The following is a 19,842-nucleotide window of genomic DNA, read 5'->3' on the forward strand; positions in this document are numbered from 1 at the left end:
CAGGGCCACTGAAAGGAGTACTGCAATAATGCACAGAACACTCAAAGCATCTCAAGGAAACACTCTCTGGATAAGGTTCCTGAGCCCCTCCCGCTCCACGTGTGGGTCGGAAGGTCCCTGGCCTTGGGCCTCGGTTGCCCAGACAGCCACTCGCTTGGCTGGGGTGGGGGTGGGGCGGAGGGGGCTCTGGTGCCAAAGCCAAGAACTAGAAGGGCTAAAGGGAATGTGGCTTTCCCAGACGAGCTTACAGTTGGTGTAGATGGGCTTCCTGAACGGCTTCCCCTTGGAGAAGACAAAGGCCACGATAATGCAGTTGATGGTCACAAGTGGCCAGAGGGTGGTTGTCTCATAGCTCAAAACGCCATGCTCCTGGGCCGTGGAGTTGGCTGACCCATTGCCCGGCAGCAGGGGCTGGCTTCCTAAGGGGCACCTGCTGGAAGGAAGAGGACACACACACACCTGACTTCCTCCCTCTTGCTTCTCCCTGGCCCTGATCCATTATTGCCTGCTTGTTGGCTGCTGCTACACCTGTGGGGCTCAGCTTGTGGCACAGCTAAGCCCCAGGACCTCTTTGTTTGTCAGGGCCAACTGTGGAGAATTGCCAGTTGCCAATAAAGACCCCTGACTATGTGCAGCAAGACTGAGGCCCCCCACACCCCTAGGAATAAGGGGCAGACCTCTGGATTAGAAAGTGACCTCTAGGGGAGTATGAGCCCCAGCACCTCTCTGCGCAGAACGGAACCAGTGCTAGAAACTAACGTCAGGAGAGAGTGACTCCCCCCATGACATCGTTCCCACCTCGCACCTTAGCCTCTGCTTGGGAGCCGTCTTTGGATGGGGAGCTCACCTGTGACTGCGCAGCTTTGAGTACCAGGGCTGCTGCTTCACATACAGGAAGCCAAAGACCTGGATGATGAGGGCGAAGCAGACGTTGAGGGTGACGGAGAGCAGCAGGGGTGGCGAGAGGAGCTGTCCGGGAGGGCGGTAGGGGGCCAGTTTGGGATAGGCGTGGGTCAGGCTCACTGTCGGAAGGAAGAGAGGGCAGTCCAGGGAAGCTGCACAGTGCATGCAAAAAAGCCCCTTCTCATTCCCTGCCCCACAGCCATCAGCATCAGGCCCACACGGCAGCAGCCGGCGAGGCCAGGAAGGACTGCCAGCCCTGGGCCAGCCAGTGAAGAGCCAGAGCCATCGCGTGCGCCAAGCAGATGGGCAGAGAGAGAGAGAAAGACACCCTCGCTCCAGAAAGAGTTCTCCAAGGGTGGGACAGACAAGCCTCCCTCCAGAGGTGCAGGTGACTGCCAGCTTTGAGCTCAGACAGAGGCATTCTTGGTGGCTGTCCCACAGCTCTGGAAACCCCTGCCCTAGAGGCTCACCAGAGCTTGAGCCTGCAGGTTCAGGCGGACCATCCATGGCTGGGGTAAGGCAAGTATGGGGCAACTTTAGATCAAGAGGGAATTTTAGCATCTAAAATTTTAATGTGTGACTTGTGTCCTACTGGCCTTAGTGGGACCCGCCCCACACCTTAGCTTAAAAGGAGCAAGGTCATTGACGAGAAGACCGAGAACAGGGTGACCTGCTTACTTGTGAGGCATACAACGAGGGTAATGCAGACATCTTGCATGAGGTACTGGTAATTCCCAAAGATCTGTATTTGCTGAAAGGAAAAGAAATAGTTCATGGAAGGCTTGTTTTCGTACAGGTACACTCAAACTATTTCTCAGATTACTATTTCATGAACACAGACAGGCACAAAGGGCCCAACTCAAAGGGCAGCTTCTGCTCTGGAAAATAACCTCCCCCTGCCCCCACCCTGGGAGGCTGCCGAGTCTCCCCCAGGCTGAGGCCGTGCAGATGTTCAGAGATGGCTGGGAGGGAGGCTTTTGCACGATAACCTCTCTGGGAAGCGGAGGATCCACTGGCTAGTTTCCTTCCAGCTCTGTGTAAACAGGCCATGTTTTCAGAGGCACTCATCGCACTAGGGTGACCGTTCACAGGCTCAGTGGGGTTTTGTAGCATTCAAAAACCTGCCGGAGCTGCTTTCCAGAAACAGCAGAGGGACAACGGTGTGCATGCGCCACGGGAGACGCCATATCTCCAGCAGACCACCTTCACCTCTCGTAAAGACTACTGTCTCTCTCCAGCCTAGGGACTGCGACTGATGAGGGCTTGCTGCGGGTCATCCACCCTTCAGCCCTTGGGACGGATCTGGAGACATCAATTCAGCCTATTCATACATACCCAAAAAAGCAGAGCAGTACTGATGAATTGTATAATGCCGTAAAGTGTCAGGTATTTAAACACTGCAAAGGAAGCCACGAGGGAGGCACGACCTTCCCTGGGGGACGGGGGTGAAGGCGGGAGAAGAGAGAAGTGGACAGTCTGTTAGTGTCATGCCCTACCTGGAGGAAGATTCACCTGAGGAAGGCAGCACAATGGGCCCCAGCCAGAGCTCAGCAAGGAACAGGAAGCCTTGGCTGACAGTCCTCTGGAAACATTACAGGAGCAGTTCCTGAACTTGCCCAAATGCTGGACACAGACTCTGAGGGGATCCATCCCTCTGAATGGCATAGGATCATTCATGTGCAGCAAAAGAGCAAAAGGAAGTCACAGCGTGGGGCCCTCCCTTAAAAGCAACATGCTGACCTAATTAGCCAGCTGTGCTGATTAACGGCCTGCTAAAAATTCAGCCTGCAAACAACAGCGGATCGGATAAGCTCCTAGACCTTGGCTATGCACCTGGATAACGTTTTCGGAGACCCCCTTGACTGACTTTGACGCTTGCTGAAACGGACGCTGGTGAACTGACCCCTGGACTGCCTCGACCTCGCCTATGCCTGCAGACCCTCCTCGGAACTTCTATGTGGGACTCTGGACTGAACTGGTTGCTCTCTCACTGCTGCTCCTAGGATTATCTACGCCTTGCCAAAGGCCCTGGCCTGCATTGACACAGGATGGTTAAAAGGCTGCAGAGGCCTGCGCAATGCTGCTGAGGGGTGGGAGGATGGCTCAGGGTGCTGAGAACGACATTCAGCCCTGTAGAGAGCAAGATGGTGACCAGGACAGGCAGTGATGCTCATGATGACTGGCAGTGCCGCAGCTCTGGCAGCCCTCCAGTTACCTTGGGAGACTCCTGCACAGGCCAGGCTAGACTAGGGGTGCCAGCCAGGAAGGAGGAAATTGGAAGGGGAAGGCATGGGAACAACAAGCCATTCGCTCCTACAAGCTGCCATTGGAGGAATGAGGTTTTACATGGAGCATCACAAACATACCTTATCAATTCTGGAACACACTCAATGTTGGGGGTCTGGGAGGTGAAGGGCGACGCCACAGAAGCCTCCTGCTCCGAAAGGGAGATCCCCACGTGGGCCATTTTTAAAGCCTGGGGGGAAACAAAAAACACCACCATTCATTTCACAGAATCATAGAATAGCGGGGTTGGAAGGGGCCTACAAGACCATCGAGTCCAACCCCCTGCTCAGTGCAGGAATCCAAGTCACAGCATCCCCGACAGATGGCTGTCCAGCCTCGTCCTGAACGCCTCCAGTGCAGGAGAGCCCCCCACCTCCCTAGGGAATTAGTTCCATTGTCGCATTGCTCTAACAGTTGGGACATTTTTCCTGATGTTCAGCCGGAATCTGGCTTCCTTGAACTTGAGCCCATTATTCCGTGTCCCGCATTCTGGGATGATGGAGAAGAGATCCTGGCCTTCCTCTCTGTGACAGCCTTTCAAGTATTTGAAGAGCGCTATCCTATCTCCCCTCAGTCTTCTCTTCTCAAGGCTGAACATGCCCAGCTCTTTCAGTCTCTCTTCATAGGGCTTTGTTTCCAGTCCCATGATCATCTTTGTTGCCCTCCTCTGAGCCTCTCCAGTTTGTCTGCATCCTTCTTAAAATGTGGTGCCCAGAACTGGACACAGTACTCCAGATGAGGCCTAACCAGTGCTGAGTAGAGGGGAACTAGTCCTTCCCGGGATTTGGAAGCGATGCTTCTATTAATGCAGCCCAAAAGAGCATTGGCCTTTTTTGCAGCCACATCACATTGTTGGCTCATATTCAGCTTGTGATCGACAACAATGCCAAGATCCTTCTCGCTTGTAGTGTTGTTGAGCCATGTATCCCCCATCTTGTAACTGTGCATTTGGTTTCTTTTTCCCAGGTGCAGAACTTGGCATTTATCCCTATTAAATGTAATTCTGTTGTTTTCTGGCCAGCGCTCCAGTCTATCCAGATCACTTTGAATTTTGTTTCCATCTTCCAAAGTATTAGCTATCCTGCCCAATTTTGTGTCATCTGCAAATTTGATCAGCATTCCCTGCACCTCCTCCTCCAAGTCATTCATAAAAATGTTGAAGAGCACTGGGCCCAGGACTGAGCCCTGCGGTAGCCCACTCGTTACCTCTCCCCAGTTTGAGAAGGTCCCATTGATAAGCACTCTTTGAGTCCAGTTTTGTAGCCACCTGTGGATCCACCGGATCGTTGTTTCATCTAGTCCTATTTTGAAGAAGAACAATTCCCATAGAGTCCTGTGTCCAAGTGAAATGCAGGCAAATTTTCCGGGAGCTCTAATCTTCATGTTCAGGAAGTCCTGAATCTCAGGCTGAGTGTGTGTGTGTCCCTGGGGCAGACTTTTGCCTCATCAACACATTTGAAGAAATATGCACAAAAAACACAATTACCTGGTCACAGTAACTGGAATTCAACCAGAAAAATAAAAATCTGTAGTTCGTATAAAATTTAATCCATGATTCTCCATGTCCAAACCCAGACCCTGACATCACAGGAAACTCATGGACTTCCATGGCCAATCCCACGAATGCCAGCACAGGAATATGCAAAAATGACGGCATGATTTCATCTGCAAGTGCAAGGAGCCAAGCCAGACGCGCACACGCGTGTGTGTATTGCACATGCACAAGCCCTGCTTTGCCTATAAGTGTGGGGTGGGGGGTGACTTTAAAAGTGAACTGGAGCCCGGGGTGGAGGGTGGAGAATATGACCCGTCCTCTCCCCACCCCCACCTGCCCCACTCTGCTGCTGGAAGCAGTTTTCCCCTAGCCTCGGTTGCTTCCTGTAGGGAGTCTATGACTGAACTTTCAATTTTAAGTTTAGAAACAACACACCTTTATGTGTTCCTTATCATTTCTAATCTAATGATTTTTTTTTAAATTCCCAATAGCTAATCCATGATGTAACCTAAGGGCAAAAGAAACAAATTCTCCAGCTCCCTTCCCAGCTTCACACACTGACCTGCTTTGGGGGGTTAAATTGTGATAAACCAACAGTAGTAAATCAACTGATAAGCTAACAGAAAAATTGATAATAAATGGGAATGCATTGCACACATGTCCTACATTTTAAAAAATGCAAGTGCCTCTCAAACTCATCACCTCTCTACCCACCACAGAGAGGCAGACTATTTAAAAGAAACCTGTTTCCACTTACGACCCACTGCGTTTATACAGGAGGAGATATGGATGAGTAACAAACAACCACACAGTGTTGTCGTTATGGCTTACCCCACAATCATTGGCTCCATCTCCACACATCCCCACATAATAACTGGAAGACAGGAGAGAAAACAATTTAACAGCTCTTCTTTTTTCTCTTTTTTTTACAGCATTCACAGTAATGCCTGCAAACAGAGAGCTTCGGCTATTGGGCGGTATAGAAATGAAATAAATAAATAAATAAATAAATAAATAGTAAATAAACATCCAAGCGCGCACACGGCTAGCCCTAAATGGAGAGATTTCCCTGCAGGGGCTGCCAAGTATGTCATGTCATGTCATGTGGGATGAAATCCCCATAGTCCAGCACTCTGTTCACACAGTGTCCAACCGCCTGTCAACCAGGAACCCACAAGCAAGGCATGAGTGCAACAGCACCCTCTCACCCATGTTCACCAGCAACTGGTGTACATAGAATCACTGCCTCTGGTACTGGAGGCAGCATAGAGCCATCAAGACTAGTAGCCATTGATAGCCTTTTCCTCCAGGAATGTGTCTAACCCCCTTTTAAAGCCATCCAAACTGGTGGCTAGCACTACATCCTGTGGTAGTAAATTCCATAGTTTAACTGTGCACTGTGTGAAGGAGTCCTTCCTTTGATCTGTCCTGAATCTCCCACCAATCAGCATCATAGGATGACCCAGGTTCTAGTATTTGGAGTGAGGGAGAAAAATGTCTCCCCTATCCACATTCTCCATACCATGCTTAATTTTGTAGACCTCCATCATGTCTCCCCTTACCCGTCTTTTTTCCAAGCAAAACAATCCCAGCTGTTGTAATCTTCTCTCACAGGGGAGATGCTCCACCCCTTGATCATTTTAGTGACCCTTTTCTGCAGCTTTTCCAGCTCTAGAATATCTTTTTTTTAGGTGTGGTGACCAGAACTGTACATAGTATTCCACATGTGGCAGCACCATCGATTTGTTTAGGGGCAGCATGATGTTGCCAGTTTTATTCTCAATTCCTTTTCTAATTATGCCTAACATGGAGTTTGCCTTTTTTTACAGCAGCTGCACACTGGGCTGACATCTTCATTGAGCTGTCCACCACAACCCCAAGATCTCTTTCCTGGTCAGTCATCACTAGCTCAGATCCCATCAGGCTATACTTGAAGTTGGGATTTTTTGCCCCAACATACATCACTTTACACTTGCTTATATTGAACCACATTTGCCATTTAGATGCCCATTCTCCCAGTTTGTAGAGATCCTTTTGGAGCAATTCACAATCCCTTTTTGTTTTAACCACCCTAAATAATTTGGTGTCATCCACAAACTTGGCCACTTCGCTGCTCAGTCCTAATTGCAGATCATTTATGAACAGCCTGTAAAGCATTGGTCCTAATACAGATCCCTGTGGGACCCCATGATTTACTTCATCGGGAGAATTTGCCATGTATTCCTACTCTCTGCTTTCTGTTCTTTAACCAGTTTCTGATCCATAAGAGGACCTGTGCTCTTATTCCATGACTGCTAAGTTTGCTCAGGAGTGTTTGGTGAGGGACTTTGTCAAAAGCCTTTTGGAAGTCCAAGTAAACAACGTCTACTGGATAACCCTGTCTACATGTTTACTGACACCCTCAAAGAACTCTAAAAGGTTAGTGAGGCAGGACCTACCTTTGCAGAAGTCATGGTGATTCTTTTTCAGCAGGGCTTGTCCTTCTATATGCTTACTAATTTTATCTTTAATAATGCCTTCAGCCAATTTACCCAAAACAGACATTAAGCTAACGGGCCTGTAATTTCCCGGATCCCCCCTGGATCCCTTTTTGAAAATTGGTGTTACATTGGCCATCTTCCAGTCCTCTGGTACAGAGGCTGATCTTAGGGACATGTTGCATATTTTGCTTAGAAGTTCAGCAATTTCATATTTGAGTTCTTTGAGAACTCTAGGATGGATACCATCTGTGCTCAGTGATTTGTTTGCTTTAAATTTATCAGTAAGGTTGGGAACATCATCTTTTGTCACCACTATTTCTCTCATTTCCTTAGACTCCCTTCCTGCAAACATCAGTTCAGGCACAGGTATCTGTCCTATATCTTCTGCAGTGAATATGGATGAAAAGAATTCATTCAGCTTCTCTGCAATCTCCTTGTCCTCCTTCTGTACTCCTTTAACTCCATTGTCATCCAATGGTCTAACTGCCTCCCTAGCTGGTTTTCTGCTTCTGATATATTTAAAGAGTTCTTTATTGTTGGCCTTGATATTGCTAGCGATATGCTCTTCAAAATGCTTTTTTGCATCTCATATTGTCTGCTTGCATCGTCTTTGTGCAAGCTTGTGCTCCCTTTTGTTTTCCTCACTTGAGAAAGACTTCCATTTTCTGAAGGAAGCTCTCTTTTCTCTAATAGCTCCTTTCTAGGGATGGCGGAGAATTTCTCCCCGAAACTTCGGGGGGCCGAGCGCCAATGTGTTCGGCCCCCCGAACAAGTTCCGGGGAGAAATTCTCCGCGCGCCCCCCACACGCCCCCCGGGACGGGACTTACCTTTGCCGAATGTCCCTCCTGGCGGCGGGTCCGGCCAGCGGTTCGGTGGGTGTTCATGCGGGGCGGGAGCGGCAGCTGGTCTTTTGACCGGCTGCCGCCGCCGCCATTCCAATAAAAGAAAGAAAAAAAAAACGCCCCCATGATAGGCTACGTGACGATTAACGTAGCCTATCACGGCTAGATTTGCAAAGTCAGCCATGATAGGCTATGTAAATCGACACGTAGCCTATCACGGGTGACTTTAAAAAAAAAAAAAAGCGCGTATGGGTAATGGCGGCCCCCATAGGGAGCCGCCATTCGCGTTCCTTATTTGGTCGCCGTAGTCTACGTAAATCTTTACGTAGACTACAGCGACCAAATAAGGAACGCGAATGGCGGCTCCCTATGGGGGCCGCCATTAGCGTACGCGCTTTTTTCTTTTTTTTTTAAAGTCACCTGTGATAGGCTACGTGACGATTAACGTAGCCTATCACGGCTGACTTTGCAGATCTAGCCATGATAGGCTACGTTAATCGTCACGTAGCCTATCACGGGCGCGTTTAAAAAAAAAACAAAAAAACTTTGGAGTTCGCGGCTGGGCGAGGCAGGAAGCCTCCCCCCCGGCCTGAATTTCGGCCGGGCGAGGCGGGAAGCCTCCACCCCCGGCCTGAACTTCGCGGGGGGAGCAGCGAAGCGCCTCCCCCCCACCGCGAACAAGCTTCGACGACAGGTAAGTGACTTTCGTCCACCCCTACCTTTAACACTGCTCGATAACTGTGCCGGTGACGTGTTGGACTTGGTGCTACCTTTCCTAACCTGTGGTATACATTTTAGCTGGGCTTCTAGTATTGTGGTTTTGAGGCTGTGGAACAGCCTATCCCCTTTAGGTGTTCTAGTTCTTTTGACGCTATGCCCTCTTTGACGTACAGGTCAACACCTCCCCCAGTACACTCTTCCCTGTCCTTCCTATAGAGTTTATATCCAGAGATGACCATATCCCACTGGTTTTCTCCACTCTACCAGATTTCTGTAATGCCCACTATATCCAGGTTTTACTTTAAAATCAAGCACTCCAACTCTCCCATTTTGGCACGGAGGCTTCTAGCATTTGCACAGAAACACCTATACACAGTATCCTTCTCCAGATGCCTCTGGCGTGTGCATCTTTTGCTATGGGACATTGGCCCCTTTGATTGGCTATTATGTTCTACCATGTGCCCCTGGCCTATTTCCTCCCCTTCTACATTTGGACAATCAAAAACATTTTCATCTTCATCCCTTTGAGATGATTAAATCCGAACCGGATGCTTCCCAGCTCCTGTCAGCTTTCCCCCAGGGTTTTGTTAAAAAGCTGCTCTGCCACCCTTTTCATGTTTAGCACCAGCAGTCTGGCTCCATTTTGGTTCAAGTGGAGCCCGTCCCTCTTGTACAGGCCTGGCTTGTCCCAAAATGTTCCCCAGTGCCTAACAAAACTGAACCACTCCTCCCTCCACCACCATATCACCCACACGTTGAGACTCCTCAGCTTTCCCTGTCTACCTGGCCCTGCGCGTGGAACAGGTAGCATTTCCAAGAAAGCCACTTTGGTGGTCCTGGATTTCAACTCCTACCTAGCAACCTAAATGTGGCTTCCAGGACCTCGTGACTACATTTCTGCATATCAGTGGTACCAACATGGACCACGACCGCTGACTCCACCCCAACACTATCTACCAGGCTATCTAGACAGCGCATGATATCTGCAAGCATCTATCTATCTAGACATCTGCATGATACCAGGCAGGCAATTCACCATGCGGTCTACACGCCCATCACAAACCCAGCTGTCTGTTCGAATCTCCCACTACAAGCCCCCCTTCCCCCAGAGACACGTCCTTGGCGCAAGAGGATATTTGTTCGTCTTTTGAGGAATGCGTTCCTTCTAAGGGACCATTTCCCTCTTCCTCAGAATGATGCCCTCCTTCCCCGAGACCTGCATTCTCCGAGACAGCAGAAGAGCTGTCACCCTGGGAGTGGGACACAGCCAATAATGTCCCGGAAGGTCTCAGCCACCAACCTCTCTGCCTCTCTTAGCTTCTCCAGGTTAGCAACCTTGGCCTCAAGGGAACGCACTTGTTCCCCGAGAGCCAGGAGCTCATTACACCAAGCACACGCCCACGACTTCTGTCCAGCAGGTAGGTAGTCGTACATGTGGCATTCCGTGCAATACACTGGATAGCCCCCTCCCCACTGCTGGCTTTTTACCTTCATAACTGTTATTTGGGGGGGAGGGTTTCTTGGAAAACTTAGTTGTTTACTATGAGAAGGTGGGGAAATTATTTATAGTTATTTATTTACAGTTACTTACTGTGAGTACGGAGTGAGGGGAGAATTCACTGCCCTGGCTTCCTTGCCCTGTTGCTAAACTTGCACAGTTGCTTAACTCGCTTGTTTGCTGACACTTTGTCACTGGGGCTGAGACGCTACGTCACTGGGGCTCCTCACGATGGAGGCTCCTCCATCCAAGATGTTGGATGGAGCGATGTTGTGTGTGTCTCACTCGAGAAGGAAGCAGCAGAATGCAGCATGCAGGAGCGCAGTGCTGCCTGCCCTCCCGCCCTCCCTCCCCAGGGGCCCACAGAGACATTCTGGGGCTTCTAGAAAATGCTCAGTCTCCCTTGCTGCATTATGACAACATGGGACCTACTCCAGTTTCTGAAATTCTTCAACAAGGCTGGACTTCTGCCCTGGAGACATCCTGGCAAACACCGTCCCATTCACAAGTATCTGCAGAAAGAAAAATGTGTCAGTTAAAAAAATGCAACTATTGGTTAAAACTGCAACTCTTCTGGCATAGGAAAGCCCAGCCCTCCATGCATTGCTTGCAAGGAAGCCTCACAGATCTCAGTGTGCTCAGGACTGCACCATATGCAAAAGGCAGCAGCAGCAGCACAGGGGCCCCCACCCACCCCTTTGCCCACAGCTCACCTTTGGAAGGACATCGTTGAAGTATTTCACGAGGACCTGGTAGGAGTTCCCATTCAAGGCGAAATGGAAGCCACAGTCTGGCACATCCTCGATGGTAATGTGGGGATTCTGAACATTAAAATGATTAAGAATCACGCTGCAACTTGAATCTTCTCTTTCCACTGTTGTGTACTATTGCTAGGTAAATTACCCCCCCCCCCCCGCCACCGCCCTTAAACTGACTCAGTTTGGTTGCTTTGACTATGCCTTGGAGTATCCCCTTCACTACAGCATTCTAGCACTTACAATGCTCCAGAGCCACTGCTAGCAGCCATGATGACAACCGTCTGCTAAGGGGAGACTGAAGTGGCAGGATATATATTACATCAGACAGGCAGTTGGCATGTTACCAAGATATTAATCAGCACTTCATACCTCTCCAAGAGAGCCAGTGGGCAGCAGCTAGCCAGCAGAGGCAGCAACTTGTCCACATTTGTGCAAAAGAACCATTATTTTTGTAATGTTACAAAAATAACATGTAACATTATTTTTTCCACCTTTGGGAATATTTGCACATATTTAACTTTTTTTTTTCACCTTCAGGGAGATTTGCACAAATTTAACTGTATTTATTTATTTTTACTTTTTCAGAGATCTGCGCAAATCTGCTAAAGCGCAGTAACTACTCCACAGTTGGAATAGTTACTGCGCTTTAGCAGATTTGCATATGTCTACCCACCCAGTCCCTGCTCTGTCTTGTAATCGGCATATGCTTAGCGATCCTGCTCACTGTTCGGTAACCCTCAAGTACATCTGACAGCTAGCAATGGAGATCAGTGAAGGGAGTGGCAGGGGCCAAAAGTGGCTGGCGGCTCCAGGAGAGAATAAACTGTAGGGGCAGGGGTTCTTCCTTCAGTAAAACGTGAAGCAGCCTTTAAAAGAAAGTGTTCACTAGCAAGGGAAGCCCCAAAGTGGAGGATAAAATTGACAAGGATGTTGACAAGAGGGGGATATTGGTATGCTCGGCTAAATATTGGAGAAATAAACTGTTGCACTTATGCAAGACCCCTAAAATTAAAAAAATTAAAAGGTGAACATATTCCCACATTCACCCGATGGATTCCAGAGGGCTCTGGGGGATTTTCCTGCTGGTATGGCTGGTGCTCCTGTCGAAGCCCAGGTTGCTCTGAGGATTGCAAAAATGACTCGGGTGGTCAACACGATCGCACCCCAGCACCCTCTCCCTCTGAGCAGAGCATGGACGGCTCTTCGGTATGCACCTGAGCTGAGGGCAATGAAGCAAGAGGGGAGACAGCTAGAACGCAGGTGGAGGAAAACTCGTGCTGAGTCTGACCGAACACAGGTAAGAGCCCACTATCAAGCCTACTCTGTGGCGGTGAGGGTGGCAAAGAGGGAGTTCTTTTCCTCCACCATTACATCTACTCAGTGTCTTCCAGCGGAGGTTTTCCGAGTGGTTCATGGCCTGCTACACTGTGGCCCAGGGAGAGAAACGGTGGAACCTTCAGTAGCACACTCTGACGAGTTTGCATGGCACTTAGGATAAAGTTGCTCAGATTCATCATCTAAGCAGTTCCATTAGTGGAGGTGTCTAGAGCACCATCTGATCCAGTTTTGCTGGATGAGTTTCAGTTATTGAGGCCCAAGGATGTGGACAAAGTGCTTGGCCAAGTCCAGTCAACCACCTGTGTACCTGACCCTTGCCCATCGTGGATTATGGATCAAATAAGGAGGAGATTCCGGCTGGGTCCAGGAGATTGTAAATTCCTCCTTGAGAGAGGGAGTGGTGACAGTGTCTTTAAAAGAGGCAGTAATTATGCCATGAAAAAGCTTAACTTGGACCCAGAGGATGTTAACAACTACAGACCGGTGGCTAACATCCCTTTACTGGGCAACACGTAGGGGTGTATGGATGAGTTACCCTGTTCCGCTGGGGTCGTCCGCTGGGGGGGGAGGCAATCCGTCCATCCCCTCCGGAATCCTCCCCAGCCAGCTCCACTCTGCGGGGCCGCCCACAGCTGAACTTCTGTCCGCTGCTGGGCTGCGGCCACAAATGGTGGCCGCTGTAGCAGCCGCCATCTGTGTCCCTGCAGTAGCCGTGATAGGCTACATATATATTTAGCGTAGCAGCCGTCATTTGCGTTCCTGCCTTTTGCCGTGATAGTCTATGTAAATATATACGTAGCCTATCACGGCTACCGCAGGGACGCAAATGGCGGCCGCTATGCCATTTGCGTCTCTGCGGTAGCCGTGATAGGCTACGTAAATACTTACGTAGCCTATCATGGCTAAAGTGGAATGGAAATGGCGACCGCTGTCAGGGTGGACACTGAGCCCATAGAATCCCAGAGTAGTTCTGATTCTGAGGAAGAGCAGTCGCTCCTGGGAGAGGAGCGCGCTCCTCTTTCCCAGGGCCCACAGCTGACGGAGGTTCCTCCCACCAGCATTCCTAGATTAGAAAGCAGTCCAGGGAGTGACCGAGCAGAGATAGCAGACTTGGCGGATGCGCGACACAGACGCAGAGAGCGGTGCCAGATGGAGGGCGCGGAAAGGAGGCGAAGTGCCAGGTTGGCGAGCAAACAAGGGCTGCGCCCAGAGGCTCCAAGGGAAAAGGGGAGGGACTCTCCCTAGTCCTTAAGTTCAGGGGTCTGCCAGTAATTCCCTTTCAAACGGGGACCAACTGTTTCAACTTAGGGCATAGGTACTCTGCTGCTCAGATCTAGTTGCTACCTGTAGAGTTGTTAAGTTGTAAAAGAAGAATAAAGCTTTGAAAGGAATCCCTTTGTCTGTGTCTGGACTTGGCTACTGGATTAGACTGAGAGAGGCCTCCAAGGAGCCCTTGACAGCCGCAGATCAGGGCAGACCAGGGCAGCCATTTGCGGGGAAGCAGACAGCTGACAAAGGTAGGCTTCTGAGGAGGAACAGCAATCCATGGGAGTGGAGCCAGCTCATCCCTCACAGGCTCAGCACCTGGCAGAGATTCCTCCTGCCGGCATTCCAGAGATAGTTAGTGACCCGGGTAGTGAGGGAGTGCGGGAGGGGGGCTTCTTAGATGCTCGACGCAGATGCAAAAAGCTATGAGCAATGGAGGACGCGGAAAAGAGGCGTAGCGCCCGTTTGGCGCGCAAGCAACGGCCGCCTCCCATGGACCCAAGGGAAAGAGGGAGGATCTCTCCCTAGCCCATAAGTTCTGGGTCTTCAAGTGACTCTCTTTCAAACAGGGATCAACTGCCTGCCTGAAGCGTAGTCCACCCAAGCTGCTGTCCCTTGCTTTAGCAGCTGGTGATTAGCATCTGAAAGAGTCATTAAGCTGTAATGGGATTAAAGCTTTGAAAAGAATTCCCTTTCATCTGTGTCTTGAGTTGGCTATTGGAATCTACTGAGAGAGGCCGCCAAGGCGTTCCTGACAGCCACGGACTCCGGGGGGGCCAGATTCTAAAGGATCCGTCCGGCCTCACTGGAGTCCGTGGCAGAATTCTCTAACATCCCTAGCAACGCGCTTGAGTGGGTGGTTGAAGGGCCACTGCAGGCACTCTTGAATGAAACAGATTATCTAGATCCAGTTTAATTGGGCTTCAGGGCTGGTTTTGGAACGGAAACTGCCTTGGTCACCCTGTGGGATGACCTTTGCCGGGAGAGGGACAGGGGGAGTGCAACCCTGTTGATTCTCTTGGACTTCTTAGCAGCTTTCGATACCATCAACCATGGTATCCTTCTGGATAGGTTGCCTGGACTGGGAGTTGGAGGCACCGCACTGCAGTGGTTCCACTCCTGCTTGAATGGCCAGTGCCAGAAGGTGGTGCTGGGGGTTATTGCTCGGTCCCTTGGCAGCTATGCTATGGGGTCCCACAGGGCTCTATTTTATCCCCCATGCTGTTTAACATCTACATGAAACCGCTGGGGGAGGGTATCTGGAGGTGTGGGCTGATATGCGAATGACACCCCACTCTTTCTCTCTTTTTCATCAAATCCAGGTGAGGCAGTAGCTGTTCTGAATCAGTGCCTGGGCACGCTAGTGGACTAGATGAGGGCCAATACACTGAGACTCCATCCAGACAAGACATAGGTACTGTTAGTGGGTGGTTCTTCTGCCTGGCTAGGTAATGTTCAACTTGTTCTGGAGGGGGTTGCACTCCCCCTAAAGGATCAGGTTTGTAGTTTGGGGTGCTCCTGGAACCAGAACTCTCATTTGAGACACAGGTGAACTTGGTGGCACAGAGCACCTTTTATCAGCTTAGGCTACTATACCAACTACGCCCTTATCTGGACAGAGATAGCCTAGCTACAGTTATCCATGCTCTGATAACCTCTTGTCTGGATTAGTGCAACATGTTATATGTAGGGCTGCCTTTGAAAATGGTCTGGAAACTTCAGCTGATCCAAAACAGTACAGCGAAATTGTTAATGGGGGCTGGCTAACGAGATCACATTACGCCAGTACTTTTCCAACCGCACTTGCTGCCAGTCCATTTCCGGGCCCAACTCAACATGCTAGTATTAACATTCAAAGCCCTAAACGGCTTGGGGCCAGGTTATCTGAAGGATCATCTCCTCCCATATGTACCTGCCCAGACCCTAAGATCATCTTCAGCAGTCCTTCTCCAGGAGCCCCTGCCAGAGGAAGTGAGGAGGGCCTTTTCTGCTGTGGCACCCCACTTGTGGAACAAGCCAATAATTTTTTTTTTTAATGACACAATTTGAGCAAATTTCAAGATCACAAAATAAAAACTCTGCTCAAATGGTAGAACCTGAAAAAAATGTGCAAAATATTTCTGGAATTGGAAAAAAAAGTCCACTACAGTCCGCCACTGCTTCGTGGAATGAAAACGCTGCAGAATCCCGTCGGGCTTAAACGGAAAGGAATTTCCAGTGTCACACATCCCCACTTCCCAGCCTTCCCTGGCCAGACAAGGCCGTTTCCCCAGAGTCAAGGTCTCCTATGTTCGCTTCATCCCATTTATTTCCACTGGGAAATTAATGGCCTCCTGGAGCCCCTTTACAGACCTCCCATCTGGGTAGGCCCGAAGGGCTTGGCATCACCTGCACAGATAGTTCTCTTCTGATGTTCAAGCCAATACAAGGAGCATCCAGAAGACCTCTAGAATGTTGCCTTACTTGGATCTGCTCCATGCTTGGACGCAACTCCTCCATCAGCTGCCAGGTAATGGATGCCGGATCGGGCTCTTCGGGCTCACTGGCTTCCACAAGGATGATTTTGCTGCTGCTGGAGATCATGCCAGAGTTCTTGGCAACTGTGATGGCAGTCTGAAGATTGTCACCTGGAAGAGGCCCGCAGGGTTACGTTTAGCGGTCCTTTGCCCTGCCCCCTGGCCTATGCCCCACAACCAGGATAGAGCTTATCTTAGAAAAGAAAAAAGTTTCCATCTATCCTCACCTAAATCTATGACTCTGAAGTCAGATAGGTAAAACCTCCAGAATACTTGAAGGCACAGGAAAACAAGGGGGCTTGATTCTTTCTTAAAACAACAACAAAATGGATGGTGTGTGTGTGGAAACTGTTTTCGTATTTACTTGACAGACTCTCAATATCAAATACAGTCCAGGATCCCAAGAACAACACATGTCCTTCTGCACAGCCGAAGGAACTTTGGGCAACTGGGGCTTGGACAATAACAAGTCTCATAGAATCATAGAGTAGAAGAATCATAGAACAGTAGGGCTGGAAGGGGCCTACAAGGCCATCGAGTCCAACCCCCTGCTCAGTGCAGGAACCCAGGTCAGAGTCTCCTGCACCACATGACAAAGTGCCTGGTGGCTGAAGGTCTGTCCTTGAAAGTCTCAACTAGAGATGTGTCCTGCCCTGTTTTTACCCTTTGGACTCAAAATGATACAAACTAGAATCCCCCTCTTTGTTGGGAACTAAGAAATCAGGCTTAAAAGTCCAAAAGCTACAAACTGTCACCTGGTCTGAGTTGGCTGTGCCTTGCTATCCCTGTTTCCATCAGAGCCTCAGGCTCCCGAAGGCGGCATCAGGATGGATTGTGTAAGTGTGGGGAGAAAAATCTTGAAAGTGCAGTTGCAGTGCCTGGAGCTGCGGGAAGGGGGAGGGGGGCAGTTGCTGGGGCCGCAGAGAACTTATGGAGGAGGGAGAGTGGGGTGGAGTAAACAAAGGAGGGGAGAACAGGGCACTTGTGGGGCATGAGAATAGGAAGAAGACACAAACAGGCAATTTTGCATGAGGAAGCAGCACACAAGGAACAGGCACTGAGGCCAAAGAGGCATTTGTGAGGTTCCCAAGAGGACCTCTGGAAGTAAGGAGGTTCTGCAGGAAGCCATACATGAGTTTGCACCAACACTTCAAGACACGCACTTCAAGACACGCTCCTGAGCACTGGCCGTATGCGAAATGCAGCTGCGCAGAGCTGGCCTTGGCTGAACTGGGAACACTGCCAGGGTCACAAGGCTCAGGGCTGTCCCTGGCAATACCCAAGGCCCCTCCACAGCAGTAGCTCTTCCCCTGCCCCGCCCAATGTGAAGTCAGAGCAGCATCAGTGCTGGCCCCCAATGCTAGACTGAGCCCTCAAGGATACCTGTGACCATCACGCTCCGGATGCGGGCGGTGTGGAGTTCCTCCAGGACAGGCACGGTCTCACTCTTCAACCGATTCTCCATGACCAGGAGACCCAAGAAGGTCAGGCCAAGCTCCACATCATCCCTGGGAAAGGTCAGAAGGCAACAGACAAGAGCTACTGCCAGAAGCTGCTACATGGTGGGCTAGGAAGATATAGAAAGGCCAAGCTCCTCCTGGGACTAGCTCTGGATTAGTCCCAGCGGGGCTGCTCTGGCATAGGGCTTCGATGTTGCTGGCCCAACTGAAAGCCATTTCTCTTCTGCGATACACAAAGGAGATTCAGTTCCCAAGGTTACAAACTTTGGGGCTTTTTAGCTTAGCAAAAAGATGAGTAAGGGGGCTCATAATAAAGGTGTATACAGTTATGCTGGGCATGGAGAAAGAGGGTAGGGGGAGGCTTTTCCCGCTCTCTCTTAATACTGGAACTCAATGGGGTCCTCCCATGAAGCTGAGTGACAGGAGATTCAGCACAGATCAAAGGAAGTCCTTCACACAGCACATAGTTAAACTGTGGAATTTGCTACAGCAAGATGGCATGATGGCCACTAACTTCGATGGCTTTAAAAGGGGCAAATTCACAGGGAACAATGGCCAGCAGTCCTGATGGCTATGTATCCCCTCCAGGATCAGAGGGAGTATGCTTGCATGTACGATGCCAGTTGCTGGGGAACAAGACAGGGAGGGTGCTGTTGCACTCAGCTCCCCAGAGGCACGTGGTTGGCCACTGTGCCAACAGAATGCCTGACTAGATAGGCCTCTGGGCTGATCTGGCAGGGCTCTTCTTATGTTCTTAGGCGCAGTTTCTGTGGCCAGTTTTGTACAGCTTTCCATTCTCCATTATGCCTAAAATGCAGGACATAAGAGTTGACCCTCACAGCTTGTGCTGGAGTTCCCTGTTTGGAAATCTGTGACTAATGTTTTAACTGAGCATTTGCACCAACTAAATCATGAAGGGCTGCAGCCTTGCAAGCAACACTTCACACCACCCAACACCCTGCTGGCTCAGGGGTCAGCATCTCCTCAGAGTAGGAGGGAGCGGTGGAACCTGGCAAGAGGGCTGGCCAATCTAAGAGGGGAGAATTCAGCTCTCCAAATACCACGAAGGTGCACCATCTCCAGCCCACTCTGCAGCACAGGTGGGATCAGTACAACTTATTTTATTTCTGTAAGGCTGCATTTGAGTGTTGAGCCTGCCGCAAAAGGACGCTCCCTGTGTATGGGGCAGGCAGGAAAACTCCGGATGGGAAACTCATTCTTTCTATTTACAGTTGAACACAGCACTGACTGGCTGGATCTCATGACCACCAGAAAGCGGCCTTCCCACCGCATCCCTTCTGAGAGCAATTTCTCAAGTGTTCCTTAAAAAACAACACATGAATATTATTTTCCAATAACAAAACACCAACAAACATTTGATTAGATACGTATGGAAGACGCCTGAAAAAAGGCACCTTTGCAAGTATGGCTGCATGACCCCAAGTTGCCTTGAACGTAGAGGGAAGATTCCAGGCAGGGGGCAGGGCGGGGGGCTAACTTTTATGTCAGTGAACTGCACGGCTGGCTCTTATGACATTGCCTCTGAACACCAGGCTAAGCAGGCCAGCATGGGCTACAACTGAGCTTCTGCAAGCCTTACCTTTTCAAGTTGTCCAGGTCAACACCTCTCCTCAGGGAGAGCTCCTTGTGTGCCAGAGCAATGACTCGGAAGCCTTGCAGTGTGACGTCCTGAAGCTCCTTCTGGAAGTTTGTTGGAACTGGGTGGGAGGAAGATATTCCAGTGAGGGGGGGGAGGCCCTGGAGTCAAGAGGAAAGCATTTACCCTAACACAGCCCCAGGAGCTTCCACTTTATGCAGACAAGATTGGGACAAAATGGAAGAGAGCCACGGAGACAGCCCATGTGGCACAGCAACGGGGGTGATATGCCAGTGGCAGTAGCATACAACTCCTTTTGTTAATTGGCCCCTCTTTGGGGCACTTCCTCCTGCGCTACCACAGCCATCACCGGGCTTGCTGCCACCAGGAAGTGCTCCTGGACTTCCGTTGTCTTGGCCAAGCCAGGAAAATAACAAAGCGCCCTGTTCTGCAACTAGTTGATCTGGGATAAACCAGGCGTTCCTAACTTCTGTTGCTTACCAGGTTGGGGCCTGCGCGTGGACCTCTTGCTTTTTGCTTCCGTTCTGGCCAGTGTGGCCAGCTGACCTATTTGTTCTTCCCTCCCCACTCCGCCACTCTAGTGGAAAGACCACTGAATGTGGAAGTCCATTTCTAGCCATTACGACTTGCAGACGTTGTTTGACACACCTGCCATCTGTGA

The 19,842-nt window shown here is 50.1% G+C and overlaps 1 protein-coding gene across 1 annotated transcript in view; it reads right to left on the minus strand.

Moving 5' to 3' along the window:
- ATP13A5 (ATPase 13A5) overlaps positions 1–19,842 on the minus strand; it is a 74,815-nt gene that overhangs the window by 2,538 nt on the left and 52,435 nt on the right. The window contains exons 17-27 of the mRNA XM_084845732.1: positions 19,164–19,281; positions 17,487–17,611; positions 16,051–16,214; positions 10,939–11,046; positions 10,658–10,737; positions 5,516–5,558; positions 3,270–3,379; positions 2,239–2,335; positions 1,582–1,654; positions 848–1,022; positions 249–430 (exon numbers count right to left, since the gene is read on the minus strand). Of these exons, the coding sequence (XP_084701858.1) occupies positions 249–430; positions 848–1,022; positions 1,582–1,654; positions 2,239–2,335; positions 3,270–3,379; positions 5,516–5,558; positions 10,658–10,737; positions 10,939–11,046; positions 16,051–16,214; positions 17,487–17,611; positions 19,164–19,281 (1,275 nt within the window). The remainder of the gene's footprint in view (positions 1–248; positions 431–847; positions 1,023–1,581; positions 1,655–2,238; positions 2,336–3,269; positions 3,380–5,515; positions 5,559–10,657; positions 10,738–10,938; positions 11,047–16,050; positions 16,215–17,486; positions 17,612–19,163; positions 19,282–19,842) is intronic.

This window comes from Heloderma suspectum, chromosome 3 (genome assembly GCF_057233095.1).
Source record: "Heloderma suspectum isolate Gila_16-S chromosome 3, 16-S_ref, whole genome shotgun sequence".
In the NCBI taxonomy this organism is placed as follows: Eukaryota; Metazoa; Chordata; class Lepidosauria; order Squamata; family Helodermatidae; genus Heloderma; species Heloderma suspectum.